The 27,607-nt window shown below is 54.9% G+C and overlaps 2 protein-coding genes across 3 annotated transcripts in view; both read left to right on the top strand.

The window, feature by feature from the left end:
• NECTIN2 (nectin cell adhesion molecule 2) overlaps positions 1-13,378 on the top strand; it is a 41,330-nt gene extending 27,952 nt beyond the window's left edge. The window contains exons 6-9 of one of the 2 annotated variants that reach the window (XM_007997151.3): positions 6,942-7,095; positions 10,250-10,313; positions 10,445-10,531; positions 12,257-13,378. In XM_007997151.3, coding sequence (XP_007995342.1) covers positions 6,942-7,095; positions 10,250-10,313; positions 10,445-10,531; positions 12,257-12,526 — 575 coding nt within the window. In that variant the 3' untranslated portion in view covers positions 12,527-13,378. Of the gene's footprint in view, positions 1-2,936; positions 3,656-6,941; positions 7,096-10,249; positions 10,314-10,444; positions 10,532-12,256 lie in introns of those variants that run through there. The other variant, XM_007997152.3, reaches the window with a different exon arrangement.
• Positions 13,379-15,027: 1,649 nt separating this feature from the next.
• TOMM40 (translocase of outer mitochondrial membrane 40) lies at positions 15,028-27,055 on the top strand. The gene is made up of 10 exons (XM_007997154.3): positions 15,028-15,127; positions 15,224-15,503; positions 16,195-16,262; positions 16,633-16,725; positions 17,581-17,682; positions 17,762-17,867; positions 23,911-24,033; positions 24,218-24,294; positions 24,397-24,499; positions 26,396-27,055. The coding sequence occupies exons 2-10, from the start codon at positions 15,230-15,232 to the stop codon at positions 26,533-26,535; spliced, it is 1,086 nt and encodes a 361-aa protein (XP_007995345.1). The 5' UTR covers positions 15,028-15,127; positions 15,224-15,229; the 3' UTR covers positions 26,536-27,055.
• The last annotated feature ends 552 nt before the right edge of the window (positions 27,056-27,607 follow it).

The following is a 27,607-nucleotide window of genomic DNA, read 5'->3' as shown; positions in this document are numbered from 1 at the left end:
AGGACAGTGGCACCGGCCAAGACAGACTGAACGAAGCCAGATGACAACTGTGACAACTGGAAAGAGACTTTTTTGTTTGTTTTTTGAGATGGAGTCTTGCTCTGTCGCCCAGGCTGAAGTGCAGTGGCATAATCTCAGCTCACCGCAACCTCTGCCTCCCGGGTTCAAACAATACCGTTTTAGCCTCCTGAGTAGCTGGGACTACATGCGCTCACCATCAAACCCACCTAAGTTTTGTATTTCTGGTAGACACAGGGTTTCACCATATTGGTCAGGCTGGTCTCGAACTGCTGACCTCAGGTGATCCACCCTCCTTGGCCTCTGGAAGTGCTGGGATTACAGGCATGAGCCGCTGCGCCTGGCCAGAAAGAGACACGCTTAGAAACACCCAAGGGCAATGGTCCATGCAGCACCTGTGCAAACACGCAATGTGCAGGCCCCCCAGAAACGTGACTGAAGGTGTAGGGGCAAACTCCCAGACGGGGACTGTCCCTGTCATGCAGACAGAGTAGCCACAGAGGGACGGAAGCAGATTCCCTCACTGGGTCATAATCTTAGAATGCACATACAACCTTGCAGGGACACCCAAGGGAAAACAGACCCCTCTTCAGGAATCCAGATACAGCCAGGGAGATAGGACACCCCTATGGGAAACACTGTCACAGACAGCAAACCCAGAGAGACAGCTGTCCCGCTCTGGGCTCGCCTGACGCGCGAGGATGCGCACGAGTCCCCGGAGGGAGACATCACACAGACGCGCCGGGGGCAAAACTAATGCGGGACAGCAACGGTTGCCCACAGAGGAATGTCATCCCTCACTCAGACGGAGAAACCTGTGCCCGGGAACTCTCCCGAAACTCCCCGAAACTCCTCCGAAACTCTCCAGAAGGTCCGTTAGGGAGATTCTCATTCAACAAATATGTGTTTCCTGTTTGCTTGGCACTCTCGCTGAGGTTAGGAATACAATGGTGAATGAGCCACAGTCCGTGCCCTCAGCAGCACACCCAGGGGAGGGTCAGCTCCACCCACCCAGACACCCGACTGGAAATACACCCCTAACCTCTACCCCAGATACACCTGAGAAGCTGATGCCCTGCCCACACACCCAGCAGGTGGCTCCAAGGTTGGAGCCTGCAGAACAGACGCAGTAGAGAAAGACTCAGCGCTGTGGAAAGATACCCCCACCTCCCCACAACGGTGGCCACGGAGCCACCCCCAGCCGACAACACCATTACAAAGACACGTGCCTACAGATAATGCCTGCAGAAACGTGCGTGCTCCAAGCACCCTAGAAATCGCGTCGCAAGCAGTGAGTGCCCCGACAGCCACAGCCAGAGGAGACACACTCAAAGCTCCTGGGGTCACTCTCAGAGGGTCTCTGAGCCACGAACCCACATCCAGGCACACACAGAGTCGTCACAGAAACACAGTATGGAGTCCACAGCAGCACGAACATAGGTACACATGCCACACTGCAGGACAGATCTATCTTTGGGGAGACTCAGAGAACGTTTTATTTTTAATAGAGACAGGGTCTCTTTATGTTGACCAGACTGGTCTTGAACTCCTGGCCTCAAAGCATTCCTTTTGCCTCGGCCTCCCAAAGTCCTGGGATTACAGACATGAGCCACCACATGAGCCTGATTCAGAACTTTCAACCCTAGACATGAACAGACTCAGCTTCAAGTTCCAAAACACCAATGCCACCTCCAGAAACAGAGACAGACCTCCCGAGATAGGCTCAACCTGATCCAGTTAGTGACCAGCACTTCCATTATGGAGAAAAATCTGTTTCACTCCTCAACCCAGTGTATAGCTAGAGACGTATATACCACCCTACCCCCCGCCGAAAAAGATTTTATCCTCCTTTTTTTTTAAATGCTATTTGTGAGTCACTAAGCTGATTTGACAGCCCACTGGGTCATGACCCCCTATCTGAAAACAACAGAAACAGATGTCCTTCCTGGGTCTCAGCTCCTCCTGTGAGTAGAGGTGTAGAGGTGCGGTCAGGTGTGGGTGAACCCCCACCCCCGTCTGTCCCAGTTAGGCCTTGCATGCAGGGATGGGGGAAGGGCAGTGGGTAGGTTCTGGTTACACTGATATCTGTCCCTGGCTTGGGGCCCAGGAGCCCCATCCCTCCCTGCTCACACTTCCCTCCTCAGCACTTCATGGCTTCCTCTCTCTCCGCCTGCACTGAGGAAGTCCTACTGTCCCGGTCTATGAGAATCCCATTTTACACGCTGGGGAAGAGTGGCCCAGAGAGGAGGCAGCCATGGCACTTGGAATAAATGCTCCCAGCCACTCGACAGGGCAGAATTATCAGGAGTCTGTGGCCCTCTGCAGAGAGCTTTGGGATCAGACAGCCTCCCACTGAAATCCAACTGTCCTCCCCCGAGGGGGTGTGCCCCCAAGCCTGTAGCTGTGTGAGGACCCCACAGCACATTCAGGGAGGGCTGCGAAGTCAGGTGGCGCCAGGGTCCCAGCCAGTGACCGGGCGGCCAGATCTACTGCATCCGAATAACCAGCTTCCACTCAGCTACAGCGATGGCCAGACATGGGAGTCTGGTGTTGCCAGATCTGATCTTTTCCCCCCTAAGAGAAACCTGGATTTTTAAGTGAAATCGCCTGATTTTTGAAAGGTTGGCTAGCAATTTAAATTTTGCAAAACATGAACACCTGGGGACCACTGGTTGGCATCCCCTCCTTGTACAAAGTGGTGCTCAGGCTGTAGTGAAGGGCGGAGGGGCTTCCCCTACCCCCCACTCCTCTTCCTCCTCCATTCTTCTGCTTAGAGTCACCCCCTAATTATGGTCACTCCCGCTTCTTTCCTCCCTGCCTATCCTGCGTCTCCCCCACGCCCTCACCAGAGCTATCCTCATGACCTTGTGTTTCCCTTTCTCTCTCTCTCTCTCACTCCTCCTTCTCTCTCTCCTCAGAAACCCCCAGGGCCTCACCCCGAGACATGGGCCCACTGGTGTGGGGGGCCGTGGGGGGGACACTGCTGGTGCTGCTACTTCTGGCTGGGGGGTCCTTGGCCTTCATCCTGCTGAGGGTGAGGAGGAGGAGGAAGAGCCCTGGAGGAACAGGAGGAGGAGCCAGCGGCGACGGGGGATTCTACGATCCGAAAACTCAGGTGTTGGGAAATGGGGACCCTGTCTTCTGGACACCAGTAGTCCCTGGTCCCATGGAACCAGATGGCAAGGAGGAGGAGGAGGAGGAGGAGGAGGAAGAGAAGGCAGAGAAAGGCCTCATGTTGCCTCCACCCCCAGCACTCGAGGATGACATGGAGTCCCAGCTGGACGGCTCCCTCATCTCACGGCGGGCAGTTTATGTGTGACCTGGACACAGACAGAGACAGAGCTGGGCCCAGCCCTCCCGCCCCCAACTGGGCCACGCCGGCCTAGGGTTCCAGACTGGTTGGACTTGTTCGTCTGGACAACACTGGAGTGGAACACTGCCTCCCACTTTCCTGGGACTTGGAGGGAGGTGGAACGGCACACTGGACTTCTCCCGTCTCTAGGGCTGCATGGGGAGCCCGGGGAGCTGAGTTGTGGGGATCCAGAGAGGACCCCCGCCCCCAGAGACTTGGTTTTGGCTCCAGCCTGCCCCTGGCCCCGTGACACTCAGGAGTTAATAAATGCCTTGGAGGAAAACACTGGGGGTGTCTTGTAATACATCAGACCCCCTCCTTGGGTGGTGGGGAAAGAGGGGGTGGGACAGGGACTCCTAGGTCCCAGGGCTGGGAAGAGCCGATCCACGTCCCCGGGGAATGAGAGCCTGGAAGGGGTTAGACTGGGGAAGGCTGTGGGGCTCGGACCACTTGGATCCTTGAAAGACTCATTGGACGGCCGAGAACCGCGAGGCTCGTGGAACTAAGATTCAGGTCACTGGACTGTGGGCTCAGAGGCCTGGACATTTGGACTTCTGAGTCCCAGGACAGAGGCTGCCTTTCTGGATGGTGTGGCCAGACCGGTCGGAGGCCGGAGTTCTTTGGACTCCTGGACCCTCAGGTGCAGGTGGGGGTGGGGACAGCAGGGGCTCAATCAGGTTCCCTGCGTCCTGAGAGAATGAGAGGCCAGAGGGCTGTGATCCAACGGAGCCTCAGACCTCAACTCCCCCAGGTTGCTGGGGGTCTCGGGAGGGGAGGGCTGCTCCCCACTCCCATTCTTAGGGGCCCTAAGGGCATGGGGCAGGTGGGGGGTGCTGGAGAAGTCCCACCTCTGGCCACCCCCACTGTGGCTTCCCCCACCTGCTTCTCCATCCTTGCCCCCAGGGATCACCCCAAGGGACTTTTCAGTGACTCCCTGGGAGTGGTGGCAGCTCCCTCCAGCTCCTCTCAACTGGAAAAGCAAAGATAAGAGGGGGTCCTTGAACTCCCAGGCTCAGTAAGGGGCAGGTTTTTACCCGTGTCACCTCTGCTCTCCCGAGCCTCCGTACCTCCTCTGTAACACGGGGCGGGTGTTCACATCGGCCTCACAAGGCTGTCATGGGACCCAGTAAGGACGTGCCCGTGATGCCCTCATGCAGCCTCATCGACCTCCACAGACCCCACCAAGCCCTGTGCCAGACAGTGCCGGGGCTGCAGCAATGACCTGCACAGACCCAGTCCCGTCCTCCGGGGCGCATTGCCATGATGACCACAGGAATAACAGCAGTATGTTTAGGATGAAGGTGTGTGTGCAGACCGAGGGGCAGTCTCTCTCTCACTCCGCCACCCGCTGAAGCCCTCCAGAGGATGTCAGGCTGTGGAACAGGAGCAGGGAAGATCCAATAGTCCATCGTCCTCTGGAAGCCTCCTCCTCATCTGCAGAGTGAGGCTGATGCGTGCGTGACCCCCATGGGCTCTTCCATACGTGTTATTGTCTGTACTTGCCCGGTTGTTTATTGTCTGTACTCGCCCACCCACCCCACCTGGGCAACAGGAGGGCAGGGGCGGGGAATTCTGTCCGCCTGGCACACAGTGGATCCTTCAGTGCCATGCTGGGTCGTCCTTACACACCCACCGAACACCTACTGTGTGCCAGACCTCGGGCGCATGGTCTAGTGTGAAAAATGGCAAGTAAACAGGTAGCTGCTCCAAAAACTCTTCCATTAGGGAAGACGTGAGATACGGAAACAGGAAGTGCTAGGAAGGAAGGAGAGGGCCAGGAGCACACAGGCTTCTCAACCCCTTTTCCTGCCTTGTGTTTCTTTTTTGTTTTGTTTTGTTGTTTTGTTTTGTTTTTGAGACGGTATCTTGCTCTGTTACCCAGGCTGGAGTGCAGTGGTGCGATCTCGGCTCACCGCACCCTCCACCTCCCAAGTTCAGGCAATTCTCCTGTTTCAGCCTCCTGAGTAACGCGCCCAGCCATTCTTTTTTTTTTTTTTTTTTTTTTTTTTTTAAGAAGCAGGGTGGTCTCCCTATATTACCCAGACTGGGCTCAAACTCCCGGGCTCAAATGATCAATCCTCCCACTTCAGCCTCCAAAAGTGCTGTGATGACAGGTGTGAGCCACTGTGCCTGGCGCCCAGCTAATTTTTTTTTGAGACGGAGTTTCGCTCTTGTTGTCCAGGCTGGAGTGCAATGGCGCAATCTTGGCTCACGGCAACCTCCGCTTCCTGGATTCAAGTGATTCTCCTGCCTCAGCCTCCTGAGTAGCTGGGATTTACAGGCACGCACCAGCACGCCCAGCTAATATTTTGTATTTTTAGTAGACACAGGGTTTCTCCATGTTGATCAGGCTGGTCTCAAACTCCCGACCTCCGGTGATCCACCCACCTCGGCCTCCCAAAGGGCTGGGATTACAGGTGTGAGCCACCGCGCCCGGCCGGCCCTGGCTAATTTTTAAAATTTTTTCTAAAGATGAGGTCTTGTGCTCATCACCCTGGCTGATCTTGAACAATCCGCGCGCCTCGGCCTCCCAAAGCACTGGGATTCCAGGCGTCAGTCACTGCCCCCGGCTCTAACCCCTTTCCTGATAAGTGGAAGGAGATTCTAGACCCCAGAGGTGATTCTGGATCCCAGAATTCTGCCCCCGCATTCTCCGCCTTCTGGCCGCCCCGGTCCTGTCTCTTCTCATCTCCCCACTCCTCCGCCTCATTCTGCCCCAGCTACATGGTCTACTTGCTGTTCTTTAAAAACAACACAAGCCAGGCCGAGCACGGCATAATCCCAGCACATTGGGAGGCCAAGGCGGGAGGATCACTTGAGCCCAGCAGTTCAACACCAGCCTGGGCAACACGGCAAAACCCCATCTCTACAAAAAATTAACAAACAAACAAAAAAGCTGGGCCTGGTGGCACATACCTGTAGTTCCAGCCACTCCGGAGGGTGAGGTGGGAGGATCACTTGAGCCCAGGAGATGGAGGCTACAGTTGGCAGTGATCATGCCACTGCACTCTAGCCTGGGTGACAAAGCAAGACCGTCTCAAAAAAAGCCATGAAGCCCCACAAGCCTCCCGCAGGGCCTCTGGCTGTGTGCACTGCCTGTGATGCCCCCAGACACTCTCATGACTCATCCCCGGCATCTCTTTCAGGTCCTTGCTCAGTTGTCACCTTACAGTAAGGTAGAGGCCCTCCCACTACCTTTGGGGACCCCACCTTGCACCTCCTATCACTTCCGCACTCTGTATTTTTGTATCCCCCGTGACTTACTCCCGTCTGGCATGTGAACTATTGTACTGGTTTGCTTACTGTTGGCCTCCCTGCCCAACCAGAATCAAAGTTCCTTGAAGGTAGACACTTTGTATGTATGTTTTGTTCTCCAGTCATCTCCCATGCGGGGCACACGTCCTCGCTCCTTCCTCATGCTCAGCAGTTTGAGTTGAATGAAAGAATGTCCCCCGCCCGTGGGAGAGGACATAGACAGGCAGGCGATGACTTGGGGTGGGGGATGGTAGCTTGGAATACGGAGCTGTGGCTTCCTCCTGGAGACCCCCTCACGCTGTCCCTCTCCTTGCAGAGACCCCCAACACAGCAGGCGCAGGGGCCACAGGTGGCATCATCGGGGGCATCATCGCCGCCATCATTGCGACTGCTGTGGCCGCCACGGGCATCCTTATCTGCCGGCAGCAGCGGAAGGAGCAGACACTGCAGGGGGCAGAGGAGGACGAAGAGTAAGTGATGGGCCCTGAGACGGGGAAAGGGAGAGGGGTGGAAGAACTGAGGAGTATGGGGTAGGGGTTAGGGTGGCAGAAAATTCTCCATAATGACTGTGTGAAACAGACAGACCTAAAGGAACTGGGATCTAAATGGAGTAGGGAGGTATGGGTTTCTCTCTGCCATAAAGTGTGGCATTTATTTTAAAAATTAGCCAGGGGCCAGGCACAGTGGCTCACACCTGTCATCCCGGCACTTTTGGATGCTGGAGTGGGGGCATCCATCGCTTGAGCCCAGGAATTGGAACCCAGTCTGGGTAACATAGGAAGACCACCCCCGTCTACCAAAAAAAAAAAAAAACAGCCACGCATGGTGGCTCTGACTGCTCTGTTCTGTGAAGATTCATCAGAGCCCAGGCTCCTACTACATTTTTGGGGCTTTTTTGTTTGTTTGTTTTTTGGTTTTGGGTTTTTTTTGAGATGGAGTCTTGCTCTGTCGCCGAGGCTGGAGTGCAGTGACGTCTCGGCTCACTGCAAGCTCCGCCTCCCGGGTTCAAGCCATTATCCTGCCTCAGCCTCCAGAGTAGCTGGGATTACAGGTGCCGGCCACCACGCCTGGCTAATTTTTTGGATTTTTAGTAGAGACAGGATTTCACTGTGTTAGCCAGGATGGTCTTGATCTCTTGACCTCAGGATCCGCCCTCAGCCTCCCAAAGTGCTGGGATTACAGGCAAAAGAAGAAAGTGCAGTTCCTAAATTGTTATGGAGAATTTACATTAACATAACATAAACTATTGATTGGCTATCCATTGCTCTTTGTATCACAAATTCCAGAAACCTGAAGATAAAGAGTAACACTGGTCAGGCAGGGTGGCTCACACCTATAATCCCAGCACTTTGCTTTGTTTTTGTTTTTGTCTGAGATGGAGTCTCACTCTGTCACCCAGGCTGGAGTGCTGTGGCTCCATCTCAGCTCACTGCAACCTCCACCTCCCAGGTTCCAGTGATTCTCCTACCTCAGCCTCCTGAGTAGCTAGAACTACAGGCTCCCGCCACCACGCCCAGCTAATTTTTGTATTTTTAGTAGACACGGGGTTTCACCATGTTGGCCAGGCTGGTCTCGAATTCCTAACCTCAGGTGATCCGCCCACCTCAGCCTCCCAAAGTGCTGGGATTATGGGTGTGAGGAGCATGTCTGGCCCACAATTATTTTAATAAAAAAGACAAGAGGCAGATCCTAAATTGTTATCGAAAATTTACATTAAAATAACATAAGCTATTGATTGGCTATATATTGCTCCTTTTATCACAAATTCCAGAAACCTGAAGATAACCCAGCAGTTTGTTTTGTTTTTGTTTTTGTTTAAGATGGAGTCTCACTCTGTCGCCCAGGCTGGAGTGCCAAGGCGCAATCTCGGCTCACTGCAACCTCTGCCTCCCAGGTTCAAGGGATTCTCCAGCCTCAGCCTCTCCAGTAGCTGGGATTACAGGTACACGCCACCACTCCCGGCTAATTTTTGTATTTTTAGTAGAGACGGAGTTTCACCATGTTGACCAGGCTGGTCTCAAACTCCTCACCTCAAGTGATCCGCCCACCTCGGCCTCCCAAAGTACTAAGATCACAAGCATGAGCCACCGAGCTGGCCAATCCCAGCACTTTGGAAGGCCAAGGCTCTTGTTGCTGGTGGTTCGAGACCAGACTGAGCATCAAAGTGAGACACCATCTCTAAAAAAAAAACCTAAATTAGCCAGGCATAGTGGTACATGCCTGTGGTCCCAGCTCCTCAGGAGGCTGGGGTGGGAGGTCACTTGACCCAGGAGCTGAAGCCTGCAATGAGTTATGATCATGTCACTGCACTCTAGCCTGGGTGATAGAGCAAGACCCTGTATCTTAAAAAATAAAAGACTGAAAGGCCAGGCGCAGTGGCTCACGCCTGTAATCCCAGCACTTTGGGAGGCCGAGGCGGGCGGATCATGAGGTCAGGAAATCAAGACCATCCTGGCTAACACGGTGAAACCCCGTCTCTACTAAAAACACACACACAAAATTAGCCGGGCATGGTGGCAGGTGCCTGTAGTCCCAGCTACTCGGGAGGCTGAGGCAGGAGAATGGCGTGAACCCAGGAAGCGGAGTTTGCAATGAGCCGAGATCGCGCCACTGCACTCCAGCCTGGGCAACACAGCGAAACTCCGTCTCAAAAAAAAAAAAAAAAGTCTGGGCATGGTGCCTCACACCTGTAATCCCAGCACTTTGGGAAGTCAACGCAGGTAGATGACTTGAGCCCAGGAATTTGAGACCAGCCTGGGCAACATGGCGAAACCTGTCTCTACAAAAAAAATACAAAAATTGCCCAGACGTGGTGGCCTGGGCCTGAAGTTATCTACTTGGGTGGGCTGAGGTGGGGGTGGGGGCATGTGGAGGCTGCAGTGAGCTATGATCACACTATTGTACTCCAGTCTAGCCAACAGAGTAAGACCTTGTAAAAAAGAAAAAAAAAGAAGAAAAGAAAAAGAAAAACAGCTCAGAGCAGTCTGAGGTATGTGAGGTATGCAAAATTTGTTTTTTTGAGACGGGGTCTCACTCTGTCCCTCAGGCTGGAGTTCACTGGTACAATCTGAGCTCACTGCAACCTTCGCCTCCCAGACTCAACCAATCTTCCTACTACAGCCTCCCAAGTAAATGGGACCACAGACACACACCACCGCACCTAGCTAGTTTTTGTATTTTTGTAGGGACAGGGTTTTGCCATGCTGCCCAGGCTGGTCTTGAACTCCTGACCTCAGGTGATCCGCCCGCCTCGGCCTCCCAAAGTGCTGGGATTACAGGCATAAGCCACCACGCCCGGCCCAACACAGATCTTTTCTCCCTCCCAGAGCTCACAGTGAGGCATGATAATTATAAATAACATTTCAAGTACAAATTCAGTGAGTGCCCTGAGGGGGAAGTACACGTAGGTCTGTCCTTGTAACAGAATTCCTGATCCGCCGGGGAAACCTGAAGGCTTCCAGGAAAAAAAGGAATTCATGGAATGAATAAAAACTCTTACTCCAGGCAAGAAAAGGGGGCGGGGGAAAGGGAGACCCAGGCAAAAGGAACAGCATGTGCCGTAATGCTGGAGTCTGAGGGGTTCTCAGGTCTTAGTCTCCGCTTGACCTACTTCCTACCCCACAGCCTAGAGGGACCTCCCTCCTACAAGCCGCCGACCCCAAAAGCGAAGCTGGAGGAGCAGGAGATGGTAAGCACTTTCCCTGGAGCCCAAGCTATCCCCACCTCCACACCCACCCCAGGGCTGGGAGGGGCCTTGCAGGGAGAGGCTGGCTGGGTGGTGGGGTCAGTTCCTGACCTCCCCGCCCCTCTCTGCTGCAGCCCTCCCAGCTCTTCACTCTGGGGGCCTCGGAGCACAGCCCACTCAAGACCCCCTACTTTGACGCTGGCGCCTCATGCACTGAGCAGGTAGGAGCTCATGGGAAGACAAAGGTGGGCTGGGGGTCTGGGTTGAAGGGCCAGGGTTCAGGCCTGGCAGAAGAGGTCAAAGACTAAAGGTCATAACTCAAGGTCAAGGGTGTGTCCCTGGTGTGTTCAGGATTCCGTGGGGGGAGGTCAGGGGCGAGAAAGCCCAAGGTCACAAGGTTAGAATTTAAAGTCACTTGGGCGCGGTGGCCTATAATCCCAGCACTTTGGGAGCCTGAGGCAGGAGGATCACTTGGGGTCAGGAGTTTCAGACCAGCCTAGACAACATGGTGAAACCCGTCTCTACTCAAAATACACAAAATTAGTCAGGTGTGGTGGTACAAGCCTGTAATCTTAGCTACTCAGGAGGCTGAAGCGGAAGAATCACGTGAACCCAGGAGGCTGAGGTTACAGTGAGCTAAGATCACACCACTGCACTCCAGCGTGGGCAACAGAGCAAGAGTCCATCTCAAAAAAATAAATAAAAACAAAAAAATAAAATCACCTGGGCCGGGCGTAGTGGCTCTGGTCTATAATTCCAGCACTTTGGGAGGCCAAGGCAGCTGGACCCCGTGAGCCTAGGCCCTCGAGACCAGCGTGGGCAACATGGGCTGCCCAGCAACATTGTGTATCTACAAAAATACAGAACTTACCTGGGTGTGGTGGCAAATGCCTGTAGGCCGAGGTAGGCAGATTGCTTAAGCCCAGGTGGTTGGGGCTGTGCCACTACATTCCAGCCTGGGCATCAGGGTGAGACCCTGTCTCAAAAACAAAAGAAAAGGAAAAGTCACTAGGTCAACAAAGATTGATTATCTGGCCGGGTGTGGTGGCTCACACCTGTAATCCCAGCTACTCAGGAGGCTGAAGCAGGAGAATCATTTGAACCCGGGAGGCAGAAGTTGCAATGAGCTGAGACCATGACACTGCACTCTAGCCTGGGCAACAAAGCGAGACTCCGTCTCAAAAAATAAAAAAGAAAAAAGAAAAGAAAAAGGCCAGGCGCAATCGCTCATGCCTGTAATCCCAGCCAAGGCAGGTGAATCACCTGAGGTCAGGAGTTCAAGACCATCCTGGCCAACATGGTGAAACCCCGTCTCTACTAAAATTACAAAAATTAGCTGGGCGTGGTGGCAGGCACCTGTAATCCCAGCTACTCAGGAGGCTGAGGCAGGAGAACCGCTTGGACCTGGGAGGTGGAGGTTGCAATGAGCCGAGATTGCACCATTGCACTCCAGCCTGGGAGAGAGGAGCGAAACTCCGTCTCAAAAAAATAATAATAAAAAAATAGAATGAAAGCAAATTGATTATCTACATTTACTGGATACCATCCCTGAAGCTGGGACAAGACAAATCAAGTCACTCCCCTCAGTGGTCTACTGGAGGTCAGGGGTCACTGAGGTTGCGCTCAAGGTTCAAAGGGCCGTTTAGAGCCCAAGGTTAAGTACTTGAGGCTGAGACTGAGGTGAAAGTTCATGGGGAAAGATCTGCAGAGATTGAGGGACAAAGGTGAGTCCCAGGATTAACAGGGTGAGTTGCGTGCGCTGGGCTTTGGGTTAGGGAAGGGCCGAATGAATGTCCCAGTGCAATATGACCTCATGGACAAGGAGTGAGGTGGCATCTTGTTGGCATGGGGAGAGAGTGGTCAGGATTTTGGGGTTAAGAGCAGATTGGTTATCTGTGTCATGCGTAGGAAGTGATCTTGAGTTCCTGTCCCCTCTCCACCTCCAGGAAATGCCTCGATACCATGAATTGCCCACTTTGGAAGAGCGGTCAGGACCCCTGCACCCTGGAGCCACAAGCCTGGGGTCCCCCATCCCGGTGCCTCCAGGGCCACCTGTTGTGGAAGATGTTTCCCTGGATCTAGAGGATGAGGAGGGGGAGGAGGAGGAAGAGTATCTGGATAAGATCAACCCCATCTACGATGCTCTGTCCTACAGCAGCCCCTCTGATTCCTACCAGGGCAAAGGCTTTGTCATGTCCCGGGCCATGTACGTGTGAGCTGCCACGCGCCTGGCGTCTCACATCTCACCTGTTGATCCCTTAGCTTTCTTGCCAAGGATCTAGTGCCCCCTGACCTCTGGTCAGGCCACTGTCAGTTAACACAAGTGCATCCCATTTGTGATTTCTACCTTGGTGGCTCCACTATGACCCCTAATCCATGAGCCCAGAGAAACTCACCGTGATAATGGAATCCTGGCAACCTTATCTCATGAGGCGGGAGGTGGGGAAGGTGCTTCTGCATAACCTCTGATCCCAAGGACTCCTCTCCCAGACTGTGACCTTAGATCATACCTCTCACCCCCCACCAATGCCTCGACTCCCCCAAAATCACAAAGAAGACCCTAGACCTATAATTTGTCTTCAGGTAGTAAATTCCCAATAGGTCTGCCGGAGTGGGCGCTGAGGGCTCCCTGCTGCTCAGACCTGAGCCCTCCAGGCAGCAGGGTCCCACTTACCCCCTCCCCACCCTGTTCCCCAAAGATGGCAGAGAGGGGATTCCCCAGCCCAATGCAGAGTTTTCCCAGCACCCTCCTGTAAGCAGAAGTCTCAGGGTCCAGACCCTTCCCTGAGCCCCCATCCCCACCCCAATTCCTGCCTACCAAGCAAGCAGCCCAGCCTAGGACCAGACAGGGTGAGCCTCATACAGACTGTGCCTTGACGCCCCCAGCCTTGGGAGAAGAATTTACTGTTAACCTGGAAGACTACTGAATCATTTTACCCCTGCCCAGTGAAATAGGACCTAAACGTCTCCCTTCGGGGGAAAGTGGGTCACCTGGATTGGGGGTAGCGATTGATACTGTTTTGTAAACTACATTTCCTACAAAATATGAATTTATACTTTGACCAGAACTTGCATTTTCTGTGGGATGTGAAAGGGATGGGGTGAGACATGAAGGGGAATGAAGAAGGAGGCTAAGGGCTTGAGAGAATCAGTGAACTAGGCGTTAAGAGAGTTAAAGACAAAAAGTGACCAAAGATACAAAATAAGAATTGAGAGAGTAATGAGCAAAAACCTATCAATAAAAAAATGTTGAGTAATGGAATGGGGAGGGGTCCAGGGCATCCTGTTTAATGAATATAATTGCAACAGCAGTATGATGAATGGAACAAAGATAAAAACAGCAATTGGCCAGGTGCAGTGGCTCATGCCTGTAATTCCACACTTTGGGAGACTGAGGCGGGAAGATCGATTGAGTCCAGGAGTTAAGAGACCAGTCTGGGAAACACAGTGAGACTCCGCCTCTACAAAAGTTAGCCGGGCGTGATGGCACGCACCTGTGGTCTCAGCTACTCTGGAGGCTGAGGTGGGAGGATCGACTGAGGCCAGAAGTTCAAGGCTGCAGTGATCTATAATGGCGCCACTGCACTCCAGCCTAGGCGACAGAGTCCAACCCTGTGTCTAAAAAAATAAAAATTAAAAAAGCAGTATCAAAACTATGAGAGGCTCAAGTTTAAAGGATAAATGGCAAGCAAAAATAGATCAAAGGCAAAATCATGAATAATGTTGTAATAGGAGCCCAAGGCATGACGGGTAATAAACCTGAATGAAGGAGCCAGAGGCAGAGTGATGAATAATGAAAAAATAGGGACCGGAGGCAAGGGAGGTAACGGACAGGAGTTCATGGATCCAAAACATGATGGCTAATTAGAGAAGGGCCGGAAGAACGACGAAAGTGAGCAAGCTGCTGGAGCTAAAAGTAGTCCGGGCAATGAAGCTCAAATGAATGGGGCAGAGGCACGATGGGTAATGGGAGAGGAATGAATGGGCCAAAGATAGAAGCCGCAGTGACGCGAGGAACAAGAGGCATGATGGGTAACGAAAGGGGTGGGTCTAAGAGGTGATGAGGGCATTGTGGGTAACGAGGGGCAGCGCAGGGTTCTCAGAACAGATTACAATTCTCCCGAAGCACTCTGGGAAGGGCCAGCACTTCCGGTTTTAGGTCAGCTACTCCGGACCAGAGGTGGGGTGCGTGCCCCGCTGCCGCGGTGCCTGGTGGGACGCGAGGCCTGACCTTGCTGCCTAGCCGCCTCTGCCGCGCAACCCACCTTTACCTGTCCTTCGACCCTGGAACGTTAGCCAATGAGAGTACCAAGCTGATACGCCACCAAGGTCGTCCCCCGTACACATTGGAGCCAATCAAAATGCTGCAAGGGTCAAAGCCGACCAATTATCACAGCAACTTCGCCGCGGGGCGGAATCAAAAGAGGGCCTCCTCCAGGAGATAGGCGGGGCGATGCCTCAGCGGGCGGGGCAAAATGCGCAGCACACACCAATGGTGGGCTAGCACCGGAACCCGCGACGACGCGAGCCAATAGGTGTAAGCGCGGCGAGCCAATGAGAAGGGCGGGAGGTGCGCCGTGACCTGCCTGCAAGTGAGAACCAATACAAAAGGACAGTTAGGAAAAGTGGGCGGGACTTTATTCACAAGTCCAATGGGAAGACCGAGTCTTGACGCTGGTGGGCGGGCCTCAGGGCACACTAAACCAATGGGCTAGGCGGGGCGGGGAGACGGTGGTGGCGGCGGCGGCAGCGGGTTCGGTTGCGCGTGGCGCACGGGGTGGGAGCCGAGCCCAGGCCGGGAGCAGGCGCCGCCGCCAGTGAGAACCGGGGCCCGGAGCCGGGTGAGGATTTGCTGGGGCTGAGTCTCGGGCGCACGGGCCCTGACCTCCGCCCTCTGACCTCTCCCCTCGCAGGCGACCATGGGGAATGTGTTGGCCGCCAGCTCGCCGCCCGCAGGGCCGCCACCGCCGCCTGCGCCGGCCCTCGTGGGGCTGCCGCCACCTCCGCCCTCGCCGCCGGGCTTCACGCTGCCACCGCTGGGAGGCGGCCTAGGCGCCGGCACCAGTACGAGTCGAGGTTCGGAACGGACCCCCGGGGCTGCAACCGCCAGCGCCGCAGGGGCCGCCGAGGATGGGGCCTGCGGCTGCCTGCCCAACCCGGGCACATTCGAGGAGTGCCACCGGAAGTGCAAGGGTGAGGGGCGACGGGCCCCCGCGGGGCTGCGATGGCCCGGATCTCGGGGGAAAGGGGAGGACACAGGGGACTTTGGGATTTGGCGCGCACCATTGGAATTATTCAACAGCACTAGGAGGTGACGTTGGGATCGAATGGTGGAACGTTGGACTTGGGGCTTAGAATGATGGAATCAAATGGTGGAAACGGGGTGGAATGTCATAGCAGTAGAGAAAAGCCTTAGGGACCTCAGGAGCCCCGGGATCAGCCAAGCCAGACTTCTCTTGTTATCGGGAACGCAACTGAGGCCCAAGGTCACGGTGTCAGCAAGGTTCCGTGGGGCTGGAACCCAAAGCCCCCGGATCCCAGCCTGGAGCACTCAGAGTAGTAATAGTGGTAGAGGTTTATGGAGTTCGGTTTTGGTGTTCATTATATGTTAACTCATTGGATCCTTGGGCCAATTCTGTGTGGTGAGGGTCCCATCTTAGAGATGATGAGTTTGACCTAAAGTTGCTCAGCTTGGTGGCAGTGAGATTTGAGCAGGCAAAGGCCCTGGCCCTGTCTAACTAGGCTGCACTGCCTCTTTACAGGTGGAAGCCTTTGTGAGATGTTCTGCTATGGGTCTCTGGAGAGAGCTGGGGACAGCAGGGAAGGAAGAGATGAGAGTTGGTGTGGGGTTGGGGTGGAGTGTGACAGCGTTTCTCTTCTCCAGAGCTGTTTCCCATTCAGATGGAGGGTGTCAAGCTCACAGTCAACAAAGGGTTGAGTAACCATTTCCAGGTGAGCCTTCCTGGTGTCCTTACCCACCAGAGATCGTCCCCACCATCCCCCTGCCTGCATCTGCACACTTGCCCCCTTACTCCTCCCTCAAGAACTGGGCTCCCTGATACTTGAAAAGACTCGGAGATACAGTGCCAGACTACTCAGTTTGGGGACCTAGAATCCAGAGGTACTGTCTCCCATAGCAGCTAGGCTGGAGTCAAGGAACAGGTATGTGGGCCTGTTGGCAGCACCTCCTTTCTCTGAGTCTCTTAGTCAGGCTGTGCCTCCCAGTCTTCATCCCCTGCCCAGCCCAGAGACCTTCTCGTTGCCCTCTTCACTGGGCAAGCCCATCTGTCCAGCATCCTCACAGCCCTCGCTCTCCTCCCAGGTGAACCACACAGTAGCCCTCAGCACAATCGGGGAGTCCAACTACCACTTCGGGGTCACGTATGTGGGGACAAAGCAGCTGAGTCCCACAGAGGTGAGCTTCCTTTCTCATCCATTCATTGTATCTTTCGAATAACAAATCTGTGGCCAAATGCCAAGCTAAGACTGGCATCATCAGGAAAAGGTCACAGCTGCTGAGAGCTTGGAGATGGGGACTGCATCTCTCCGAGGTGTAGTGGAACACGAGTAATTCCTTCATCCAGCAAACATCCGCCGAACCCCTGCTCTCTGCCTGGCCCCATGCTGAGCAATGCTGGGGGTGTGACCACAGCCTCTCTTCTGCTAGACTGCGATGACCCAGGGTGGAAAGAGCTGAGCTGTAGATCATGCAGAACTTTGAATGCCGAACTAGGCTTTGGACTTTCTCTAGGCGATTGTGGAGAGTTATGGCATGGTTTGGTCAAGGGAGAGACGTGGTCCACAGGTTCCCGCTGTAGAAATCTCTCTTTAGAAGCATGTCTGGGGCGGCCACGTGGGGGCTAGTTATTAGGAAGGCCAAAACTGGAGGCCTGGACAGGGTGTGGGGGACTGAATGAGGTCTCTGCTTCTATCGTTTCCCTTCAGTAAATGAGTTTATTCTGCAAACCTTCATTGCACAACATATTATGTGCCCAGCGCTGTGTTGGCACACATGACTGAAAGCCATGGGACTCACCAGTGGGGCAGAGGACAGACCTGTTCCCACAGAGTAACAAGCCAGGATGGGCAGGGCTGACATGGGGGAACCCAAAGGCAGGGGAGCCTAACTCAACCTAGGTGGTCAGAGAGGACTTCATGAAGGAGGGGACCCCATGCGAGGCTTTCTCACCGTAGGCTTCTCACCCTGGCCCACCTCATCTACTTCCACAGTGTGCAACCTCTGACCCCTGCCCTTCTCTCTGCCTCACAGGCGTTCCCTGTACTGGTGGGTGACATGGACAACAGCGGCAGCCTCAACGCTCAGGTCATTCACCAGCTGGGCCCCGGCCTCAGATCCAAGATGGCCATCCAGGTGAGTGGGGCACGGAGGCTGCTGCTCCCCTCGGCCACTGTGAGCAAGGAGCCGCCCTCACACCCCCTCCTCCCCACAGACCCAGCAGTCGAAGTTTGTGAACTGGCAGGTGGACGGGGAGTATCGGGGCTCTGACTTCACAGCAGCCGTCACCCTGGGGAACCCAGATGTCCTCGTGGGTTCAGGTAAGAGGCGGAGGGCTTGGAGAGTGGTCACAAAACTGCAGTTCGGGCTTTCCCAGCAAATCTACCCTTTCTGTGAACCTCCTTTTCTGCCATTGGAGAAGTGGTTGAGCAGGAGTGATTTTGAAACATCAGGCAATATACTATAGTGGGTGAGACAGTTCAGAGTCAGCGCAGTCTCTTTTTTTTTTTTTTTTTTTTTTTTTTGAGATGGAGTCTTGCTTTGTCACCCAGGTTGGAGTGCAGTGGCACGATCTTGGCTCACTGCAGGCTCTATCTCCTGGGTTCATGTAATTCTCCTACCTCAGCCTCCCGAGTACTGGGATTACAGGCATGCGCCACCACGCCTAGCTAATTTTTATATTTTTAGTAGAGACAGCATTTCACCATATTGGTCAGGCTGGTCTTGAACTCCTGACCTCAAGTCAGGATCCACCCACCTCGGCCTCCCAAAGTGCTGGGATTACAGGCGTGAGCCACCACGCCCGGCCAGTCAGCGTAGTCTTAACTGAGATTTTCTTCTGTATTAAAAAAATTTTTTAAGATGGAGTCTTGCTGTATTGGCCAGGCTGGTCTTGGAACTCCTGGTTTCAAGCAGTCCTCCCACCTTCCCCTCCCAAAGTGCTGGGATTACAGGTGTGAGCCACGTCGCCTGGCCAGGGAAAGAGCTTTTCAGCCTGCAGCAAGTGCAGTCAGGACTCATGAAAGGAACCTCAGGGAGAGTGGTCACCTGATTCCATAAGGCTTTGCAGCTCCTTGGCCTTCGCTCTGAGTGAGTCTGAGGCTTTCGGAAACCAAGGCATAGCTTCTCACAGGACCCTGAAGCTGGCGTAGAGAGCAGACTCCAAAGGGTACCACTGGGAGGCAGTGGACGGGGAGGGGAGGTTGGATTCTGGATGTTGTTTGAAGGCAGAGCTGCCAGGATTTGCTGAGACACTGGATGGAGGCGATGACTCCGTAGTTTTTGGCTGGAACTGGAAGGATGGAGTTTCTGATTGCCAGCTTTGTGTCTTTGCACACCCATCCACTGTGTCATGGAGAGCAGGCTCTTGGGCGCTGAGTCCTGAGTGTATGACTCGTGCAGGCAGGGAGAGGAGCTAGGGTTGGCCTCGGACCCCTGGGAGTGCCTAGGGACAGTCACCACTTCTCCCTGTAGGAGCCCAGGGAGACTCAGAGAAGTGTTCACATTTGAGCTGCCAGAGGAGAAGGGGCTACTCCAGCTGGGGGACAGGAGCAAGAAGATTGCAGGCAGGGAGCAGTAGGAACAGGGATGAGGGAAGGGAAGCGCCATGGCGGAAAACCCAGGAGACAGGGAAGCTGGAGATGCAGCAGGTACAGAGAGGCCTCCGAGGTGAGGCCGATCTGTAGGCCCCATGAGGAAGAAACCTTTCATGTCCCAGCTCACCTGGTGACATCACCCCATCTTCTCATACACTACAGCTGAGCCACATGAGCCTTTTTTTTTTTTTTTTTTTTTTTTTGAGACAAAGTCTTGCTGTGTTGCCCAGGCTGGAGTGCAGTGTTGCCATCTCGGCTCACTGCAACCTCCTCCTACCTGGTTCAAGCGATTCTCCTGCCTCAGGCTCCCTAGTAGCTTGGACTACAGGCATGCACCACCACGCCTGGCTAATGTTTGTGTTTTTTGTAGAGACAGGTTTTTGCCATGTTGGCCAGGCTGGTTTCAAACTCCTGACCTCAAGTGATCTACCCGCCCAGGCCTCCCGAAGTGCTGGGATGACAGGCATGAGCCATCTCGCCCGGCCAACTGTGCAAGTTTTTCTGACAGTTCCTGAAAGCACCGAGTTGGTTCTACCCCAAGACCGATGCATGCTCTGGTCCTGCTGCGTGGAATTCTTCCCTCTGGTCTTGACGCAGCTGGGAAGGTTTGTGGGTGCACGTCGCCCTCTGAGCAGGCCTGCAGTGCTGAACGCAGTAGCTGTCTTTGCACTGCATCACCTCTTCCTAGCCCCTAGTCCTGGTCCACACTTCCTTCTGAAACGGTCCCGCTCACTGTCTCCAGTCGCCCACACAACAGTGTCAGCTGTTGGGGTTCCTGGACTTGCCTGTCTTCTCCACTGTCTGCTCAATGCCAGGAACCATGCTGGGAACAGTGTGAGGGCTCAGGAAATACTGAAGGAAGGAGCGTGCAGGAGTCATGGACATCCCACTTCTGCCTTTCCCTAGGCCTGTTGTGTGCGTCCTCTCCCTCGCTCAGGCTGGGCACTGGGGTAGAGCTAGCTGGGAGGAAAGCCCTCTCTGCTAGGTAGAGGCCACCATCGTCCCCATCTTGCAAGGCCAAGAGGAGGTTCTCCACTAAGGGCACATGGCCAGTGGGATTCCAGTGTCCCAGCTCTTCACGGTGCCTGTAACCCTGTTCCCTGTGCCTCCTTGGCAGACTGGTCCTTTCATGCTCCCCAGCACTGGCCTCCTGGAGCCCAGGGCCACCAGTGACGCTTTGGTCTCTAGTTCTTTCGAGTGCCTCTTCCCCCAGACACCAGTGAGAACAGGGCCTGCCGTGTGCCCTGTCAGGGCGGGGCTCTTGAGTCTCTTGCCACCAACAGCTCCGACTTGACCCAGGGCGTCTCCACCTCCAGGCGGCTCTGTGACCTCCGGCAAGTGGTTCCAGCCCCTCTGGGTCTCAGTCTCCTCATCTGTCACTTGGACACAATAGGAGCAACTACCTCCCAGTGAAGGAGGCCATGAGAGGGCCTGACTTCTCAGCCTCAGCACTGGGCCATATGCACAGTCACCACTTGCTCCACGCTGGCATCTCCATGGCGCCGGAGCCCACAGGCACCCCCATTTCACAGATAAGGAAAGCAAGGCCCAGGGGTGAAAGCAGTTGCCCAGGGTGACACGGCCGGGAAGCAGAGGAGCTGGGATTTGAATGGAAGCCTAATTCAGGAGCCTATAAGCCTCCCCAGCCCCTCCCCATAGCGACAGCTCCTTTTCTGCTTCACTCTGAGCACCTCATGTGTGCCCAGCCCTGGGCTGGGACACAGCAGTGACCGAGACAGCCCATTCCTGCCCTCGTGGGGGTCCCAGGTCAGGCACAGTGGCTCACACCCGTAATCCCAGCACTTTGGGCGGCTGAGGTGGGTGGATCGCTGGAGGTCAGGAGTTCAAGATCAGTCTGGGCAACATAGCAATACCCCATCTCTACAAAAAATTAGAAATTTGGCATAGTGGTACATGCCTGTAGTCTCAGCCACTAGGGAGGCTGAGCTGGGAGGGCACACGCCTGTAGTCCCGGCTACTTGGGAGCCTGGGAAGGGGAAGTGGTTCTATTCTGAAGCTGGGGCCAAGCCATCCAAGGCCTTGCAGCTGGGCTGAGGAACCCATATCTTCTCAGGGCACAAGGGAGCCATGGCAGGTTCTGGGCAGGGGGTCAAAGGGTCAAGTTTGTGCTTTAACATGACCCCTCTGTCTGCTGTTTGTGAGGTCACTTGAAGGTGGGGCAGGAGACTAGAGAGGAGGCTGTGGGTAGAGAAACTGGGTGGGTGGCCCGGGAGATGGGAAAGGATGGTTAGAAAGATACTTGAGGGCCTCATGGCCTCAGTTCCAACAGTTCCTGGAGCTCAGAGGCCAGAGATCCTAAGTCACTCACTCTAGATGGCTGCTTTTCCCTCTGTGGGCCTCAGTCTCCCCCTTGATTGAATGAGGGCATGACACTGACCAGAGTGGTAATGGTGGTAGTGATTGTTTTTTCTTCCCCTGCCCTTGCTCACATACCCCTGCCCGGAGACGCAGTCTCGTTGCCTAGGCTAGAGTGCAGTGGCACAGTCTCAGCTCACCTCAACCTCCACCTTCTGGGTTCAGGCGATCTCCTGCCTCAGCCTCCCAAGTAACTGGGATTACAGGCACACACCGCCACGCCCGGCTAATTTTTGTATATTTGCGTTGTGGCACATACCTGTAATCCCAGCTACTCGGGAGGCTGAGGCAGGAGAATTGCTTGAACCCAGGAGGCAGAGGTTGCAGTGAGCTGAGATGGCACCATCACACTCCAGCCTGGGCAACAAGAGCAAAACGCCATCTCAAAAAAAAAAAGAGAGGGAGAGATGGGGGTCTCACCATGTTGCCCCATCTGGTCTCAGACTCCTGGGATCAAATGACCCTCCTGCCTCAGCCTCCCAAAGTGCTAGGATGGCAGGCATGAGCTACTGTGCCCCTCCCATGTGATGGTGATTTAACAACAAGTGGTGGGTTCAGGGGTTCATTTGCTTCATCTCATCTGGGAAGGGGAGTCACACAGTCACTTGCCCAAGCCCATAGGGACCAGCTCCAGCCCACTTCTGATCTCAGCCTCCCCAGAAGATGCCACCAGGGCACTGGCCATGAACTCATGGCCTCCCTCACACCCACCAGGCTCATCTTGGGGGGTGCCACCTCACACTCAGCCCCTCTGAGAGCTTCACCCAGCCATGCCTGCAGGTATGAAAGGCCCCTATTCCTGCAGCTCCAGAGAGCTGGCTCCAGGCCAGCTCCAGGCTAGCAGGCCAGCCTGCTCCCCCTGGGGGGCCCCAAGTCTGCCACTCTGGTCATCTTGGTCTGGGAAGCATCTTCACACCTGATTTGCTGTGTGCTGTCTCAGCTTTTCTGTGTGCCCTCAATCTCGTGGCCCCCAACCTCCCTTCCCTTCTCCACGTGTCTTCCTCTCCAGGGCCGCAACCTAGGAGATTGCTCGATCGTGGTGGATTTCTCAACTGTGAATCTTCAGTCCCTCTTCTCCCTTCATTTCCGTCTCTGCAGACGTGTCGTTTCCTTTTTTTTTTTTTTTCCCTGTCTTTTTGAGATGGAGTCTTGCAGTGTCTCCCAGGCTGGAGTGCAGTGGCACAATCTCAGCTCACTGCAACTTCCATCTCCTGGGTTCAAGTGATTCTCCTGCCTCAGCCTCCTGAGTAGCTGGGACTACAAGTGCCCGCCACCACACCCGGCTAATTTTTTGTATTTTTAGTAGAGACAGAGTTTCACCATGTTGGCCAGGCTGGTCTCGAACCTCCGACTTCAGGCGATCCACCCACCTCAGCCTCCCAAAGTGCTGGGATTACAGGTGTGAGCCACTGTGCCCAGCCTCTTTTTTTCTTTAAAAAATTTTTAAATTTCTTATTTTTTGAGACAGGATCTCTGTTGCCGAGTTTGGAGTGCAGTGGCGTGATCATAGTTCAGTGTAACCTTGACCTTCCGAGGTCAAGCGATCCTCCCGCCTCAGCCTCCCAAGTAGCTGGGATTACAGGCCCGTGACACCATGCCAGGCTTGTTTTCTTTCCCTGTCCCTCCCTCTCTGTTCCCCACTCTCTTCCTCCCCAATTCTTTTGCCCCTATAAAACCACATTTGTGGCGTGTACCCTGCTAGGCTCAAAAGAAACCAGAGTGAATCTATCTCCATCCTGAGGCTTGAGAAGGCAGCCCAGAGGTGGCAGTTTTCTTGTTCAGCAAGCACTCCCTACGGTGGAGGGACAGAGGAACGCAGACTTGGACCTCAGTGTAGCGAGTCCAAGCCACAGCTGAGCGTTCGATTCCTCACGACCCCAAGAGGCAGTTAGGTTCACAGAGAGATGATGCCAGCGTCCACAGTCACCAGCCAGCCTATGGCAGGGCTGGGATTCGAACCCAGGCTGTGCGTTCTTACTCACACTCTACTCAACGGCCTCTCAGCAGCAGAGCGGCTCAGAGCCTGGGTTTGGGAGGTGTGGAGGCTTGGATTCTGCCCCTGACACATTTCGTGAGCATGAGTGAGTGACTTACCCTGTAAGCTTCTGTAAGTGGTGGTGACCACCTCTGTAAGTGGGGGTGGATAAATGCTGACCACATGGGCTTGTGTCGACCAGATGAGGTCCTTCAGGTAATGCAGTCATAGCAGGGCCTGGGACGCTGAGCTCAGCGGTGGGAACCCCTGGGTGATGGGTTAGGAAAAAGGAACCTGTGAGGGAGGCCTGAGAGCAAGCCCAAGCCTCCAGCAGGGGTGAACCTAGAGGGCTTCCTGGAGGTGGAGTCTGGCCTGGCACCCAGGGTGGGTGGAAACTGCTCGTCATTTTGCCCACAGGAATCCTCGTAGCCCACTACCTCCAGAGCATCACACCTTGCCTGGCCCTGGGCGGAGAGCTGGTCTACCACCGGCGGCCTGGGGAGGAGGGCACCGTCATGTCTCTAGCTGGGAAATACACATGTGAGCTTGGGGCCTGGACTCCTGGGTCTGAGGGTGGAGGGGCCGGGCCCCTGGACTTCTCCAGGGTCTGAGGGAGGACGGGCTGGAGCCCTGGACACTTAGGTCTGAGGGAGGAGGCCTGGGTTCCCAGATGCCCAAATCCCCTTGGTAATGAGCCCTCACCTCCACCCCACTCTCTTGACAGTGAACAACTGGTTGGCAACGGTAACGTTGGGCCAGGCGGGCATGCACGCAACATACTACCACAAAGCCAGTGACCAGGTGAGTGGTGCAGGGACTAGCTGGCGCTGCCAGGGGCTGCCGGGCCTGGAAGTCCAGGCGGGGCCACTCCCTAACTCTCGTGTGTTGCTCCGGCCCCTCCAGCTGCAGGTAGGTGTGGAGTTTGAGGCCAGCACAAGGATGCAGGACACCAGTGTCTCCTTCGGGTACCAGCTGGACCTGCCCAAGGCCAACCTCCTCTTCAAAGGTAAAGGTCTCAGTTTCCCTATGCGGGAAACAGGCGAGAGGTGACTCAACTCTGGGTGTGTGGGCCACCACAGGTGCTGGAGGATGGTGTGCTGCGACCCTGTGGGCCTGCACATTACCAGGGAACACTTGTTAAAAAGTAGGTGGGGCCGGGCGCGGTGGCTCACACCTGTAATCCCAGCACTTTTGGAGGCCGAGGCGGATCACAAGGTCAGGAGATTGAGACCATCCTGGCTAACACAGTGAAACCCCGTCTCTACTAAAAATACAAAAAAAAATTAGCCGGGCGTGGTGGCGGGCATCTGTGGTCCCAGAAGCAGAGGCTGAGGCCAGGAGAATAGCAAGAACCCAGGAGGCGGAGGTTGCAGTGAGCTGAGATCGCACCACTGCACTCCAGCCTGGGTGACAGAGCCAGACTCTGTCTCAAAAAAAAAAATTAGCCGGGCATGGTGGCGGGTGCTTGTAGTCCCAACTACTCAGGAGGCTGAGGTGGGAGAATGGCATGAACCCAGGAGGCAGAGCTTGCAGTGAGCCGAGATGGCGCTACCGCACTCTGGGCAACAGAGCAAGACTCCGTCTCAAAAAAAAAAAAAAAAAGTAGGTGGACGACCCTCTACTATGTTTTATGCTTTGAAAAAAAAGTGGCTGGAGTGGCCAGACATGGTGGCTCACACCTGTAATCCCAGCATTTTGGGAGGCCAAGCCAGGTAGAATACTTGAGGTCAGGAGTTGGAGACCAGCCTGGCCAACATAGTGAAACCCCCCTCTCTACTAAAAGTACAAAGATTAGGTAGTGTGCTGCAGCTGTAGTCCCAGCTATTCAGGAGGCTGAGGCACAAGAATCACTTGAATCTGGGAGATGGAGGTTGCAGAGAGACAAGATTGCACCACTGCACTCCAGCCTGGGCGACAGAGCGAGACCCAAAAAAAATAAAATGAAATGAAAAAATAAAAAGATAAAATAATAATAATAAAATGAAATAAATGTTTAAAAAAATTTTGGTGGAGCATCTGATGAGTGTTTGGGCCGAGCTGGAGCTTTGCCCATCCCCTCTTATTTTTCTGCACTTGACCCTCTTATTTTTCTGAGACTGATCTCCCTCTGTCACCCAAGCTAGAGTGTAGCAGTGCAATTGCAGGTCACTGCAGCCGCCACCTCCCGGGCTCAAGCAGTCTTCCCACCTCAGTCTCCTGAATAGCTAGGAACACAGGTGCATGCCACCAGGCCTGGCTAATTTTTTTGAATTTTTTGGGAGAGACGGGGTTTCACCATGTTGCCCAGGCTGGTCTCAAACTCCTGGACTCAAGCCTTGGCCTCCCAAAGTGCTGGGATTATAGGTGTGAGTCACCACACCCAGCCAGGGTAGAAGGCACTTTGGAAGCATCCAGCCTTCCCCCATTCATCTTACATTAGTGGAAATGGAGGCTTCCAGAGGTTTCAAGGTCACAGCCAAATCCAGAACCTCATCTCAGGCTCACTGGCCATAGTCCCAATGTCCAGTCTTCAGTCGTCTTGGATATCTGTGGCTCACAGACTTTTGGGTGTTTGAGCCTCCTGCTGAGCACTGCTGGGTACACAGCGGTGACCAGCCCTGTCTTCACGGAACTCAGTGGGAGGAACAGATCCATCCCGAGTGGGCAGGACTAGATTGGGGGAACCCAGGGGTCTGGAGGGCTTTTCAGAGGGCAGGGGTCACTGAGCGGAGAGCAGAGGAGGAGTGAGCCATTTGCTCCAGCGTGAAGTTGCTGGGGGTGCGGTGGGGTTTCTGGGTGGCAGGAGCAGTCTGGTTGGAGGTCTGGAAGCTGTCAGCCTGTGACTGGTATCTAGGGTGGCCAGGAGCTCTGCATGGATATGGTGGGAAGCTGGCATGCCTCTCACCTCAGCTCTTCCCTGCAGGCTCTGTGGACAGCAACTGGATCGTGGGTGCCACGCTGGAGAAGAAGCTCCCGCCCCTGCCCCTGACACTGGCCCTCGGGGCCTTCCTGAATCACCGCAAGAACAAGTTCCAGTGTGGCTTTGGCCTCACCATCGGCTGAGCTCTCCTGGCCCCCGCCTTCCACGCCCTTCCAATTCCACCTCCACCTCCACCTCCCCCTGCCACAGAGGGGAGACCTGAGCCCCCCTCCCTTCCCTCCCCCCTTGGGGGTCGGGGGGGACATCGGAAAGGAGGGACCCCGCCACCCCAGCAGCTGAGGAGGGGATTCTGGAACCGAATGGCGCTTCGGGATTCTGAGTACTAGGGGCAGCGTGCCCAGTGGGCCTGGGGTCCCGGGAAGGATTCCGGAATTTAGGGGCACGCAGGATTCTGAGCACCAGGGGCAGAGGCGGCCAGACAACCTCAGGGAGGAGTGTCCTGGCGTCCCCATCCTCCAAAGGGCCTGGGCCCGCCCCGAGGGGGCAGCGAGAGGAGCTTCCCCATCCCCTGTCAGTCCACCCTGCCCTGTCCACTTTCCCATCTACTCCTCGGTATAAATCATGTTTATAAGTTATGGAAGAACCGGGACATTTTACAGAAAAAAACAAAAAACAACAAAAAATATACGTGGGAAAAAAAGATGGGAGGCCTCTGTTTTCTCAAATGTGCCTGGCCTGTTTGGAGCATTTCATCCGGAGTCCGGCCGCCCTGACCTTCCCCCGGCCGCCTGCAGGGGGCGCCAGAGGGCCGGAGCACGGAAAGCAGCGGAGCCGCACCACTGCCTGGCTTGACGCTGCATTGAGTCCGGCTCAGAGGGGCGCAGCGTGGCCCGGGATCGCAGTCTCCCCATCCGGAACATCTGCCCTGCCGGGGAACACTTCGGGCCTTCTGTCGTCCGAGCGTAGGGTCTCAAGGTCACTGGCTTGACCTGGCTGGAGTGGCTATAGAAGACTTTGTCCCTGCAAACTGCAGCAGCAGAGATGACACTCTGAGTGCAGACATGGGGGGCAGGGAGCTGGGAGAAGGTTCAAGCTACTGGAACAGCTTCAGAACAACTAGGGTACTAGGAACTGCTGTGTCGGGAAGAAGGGGCTCAAGGACTTGCAGGCATGAGAGGAGGGGCCTAGGCCAGACTAGGCTCCTTATGCAGCCATGGGGGTTGGGTCACCTATGTCTGAAGATGTGATGCTGTC

This window comes from Chlorocebus sabaeus, chromosome 6, assembly GCF_047675955.1.
Source record: "Chlorocebus sabaeus isolate Y175 chromosome 6, mChlSab1.0.hap1, whole genome shotgun sequence".
Lineage (NCBI taxonomy): Eukaryota > Metazoa > Chordata > Mammalia > Primates > Cercopithecidae > Chlorocebus > Chlorocebus sabaeus.
Note: the sequence above shows the minus strand (reverse complement) of the source record. Positions and strands in the feature narration are given on the sequence as shown.

Bases quoted from the DNA above. Each gene is read 5' to 3' on its own strand.
- TOMM40 (XM_007997154.3), top strand. From the start codon at position 15,230: ATGGGGAATGTGTTGGCCGCCAGCTCGCCGCCCGCAGGGCCGCCACCG. The intron at 16,726-17,580 runs GTGAGCTTCCTT...TCTGCCTCACAG, and splicing joins AGCAGCTGAGTCCCACAGAG to GCGTTCCCTGTACTGGTGGG. The intron at 24,295-24,396 runs GTGAGTGGTGCA...CGGCCCCTCCAG, and splicing joins ACCACAAAGCCAGTGACCAG to CTGCAGGTAGGTGTGGAGTT.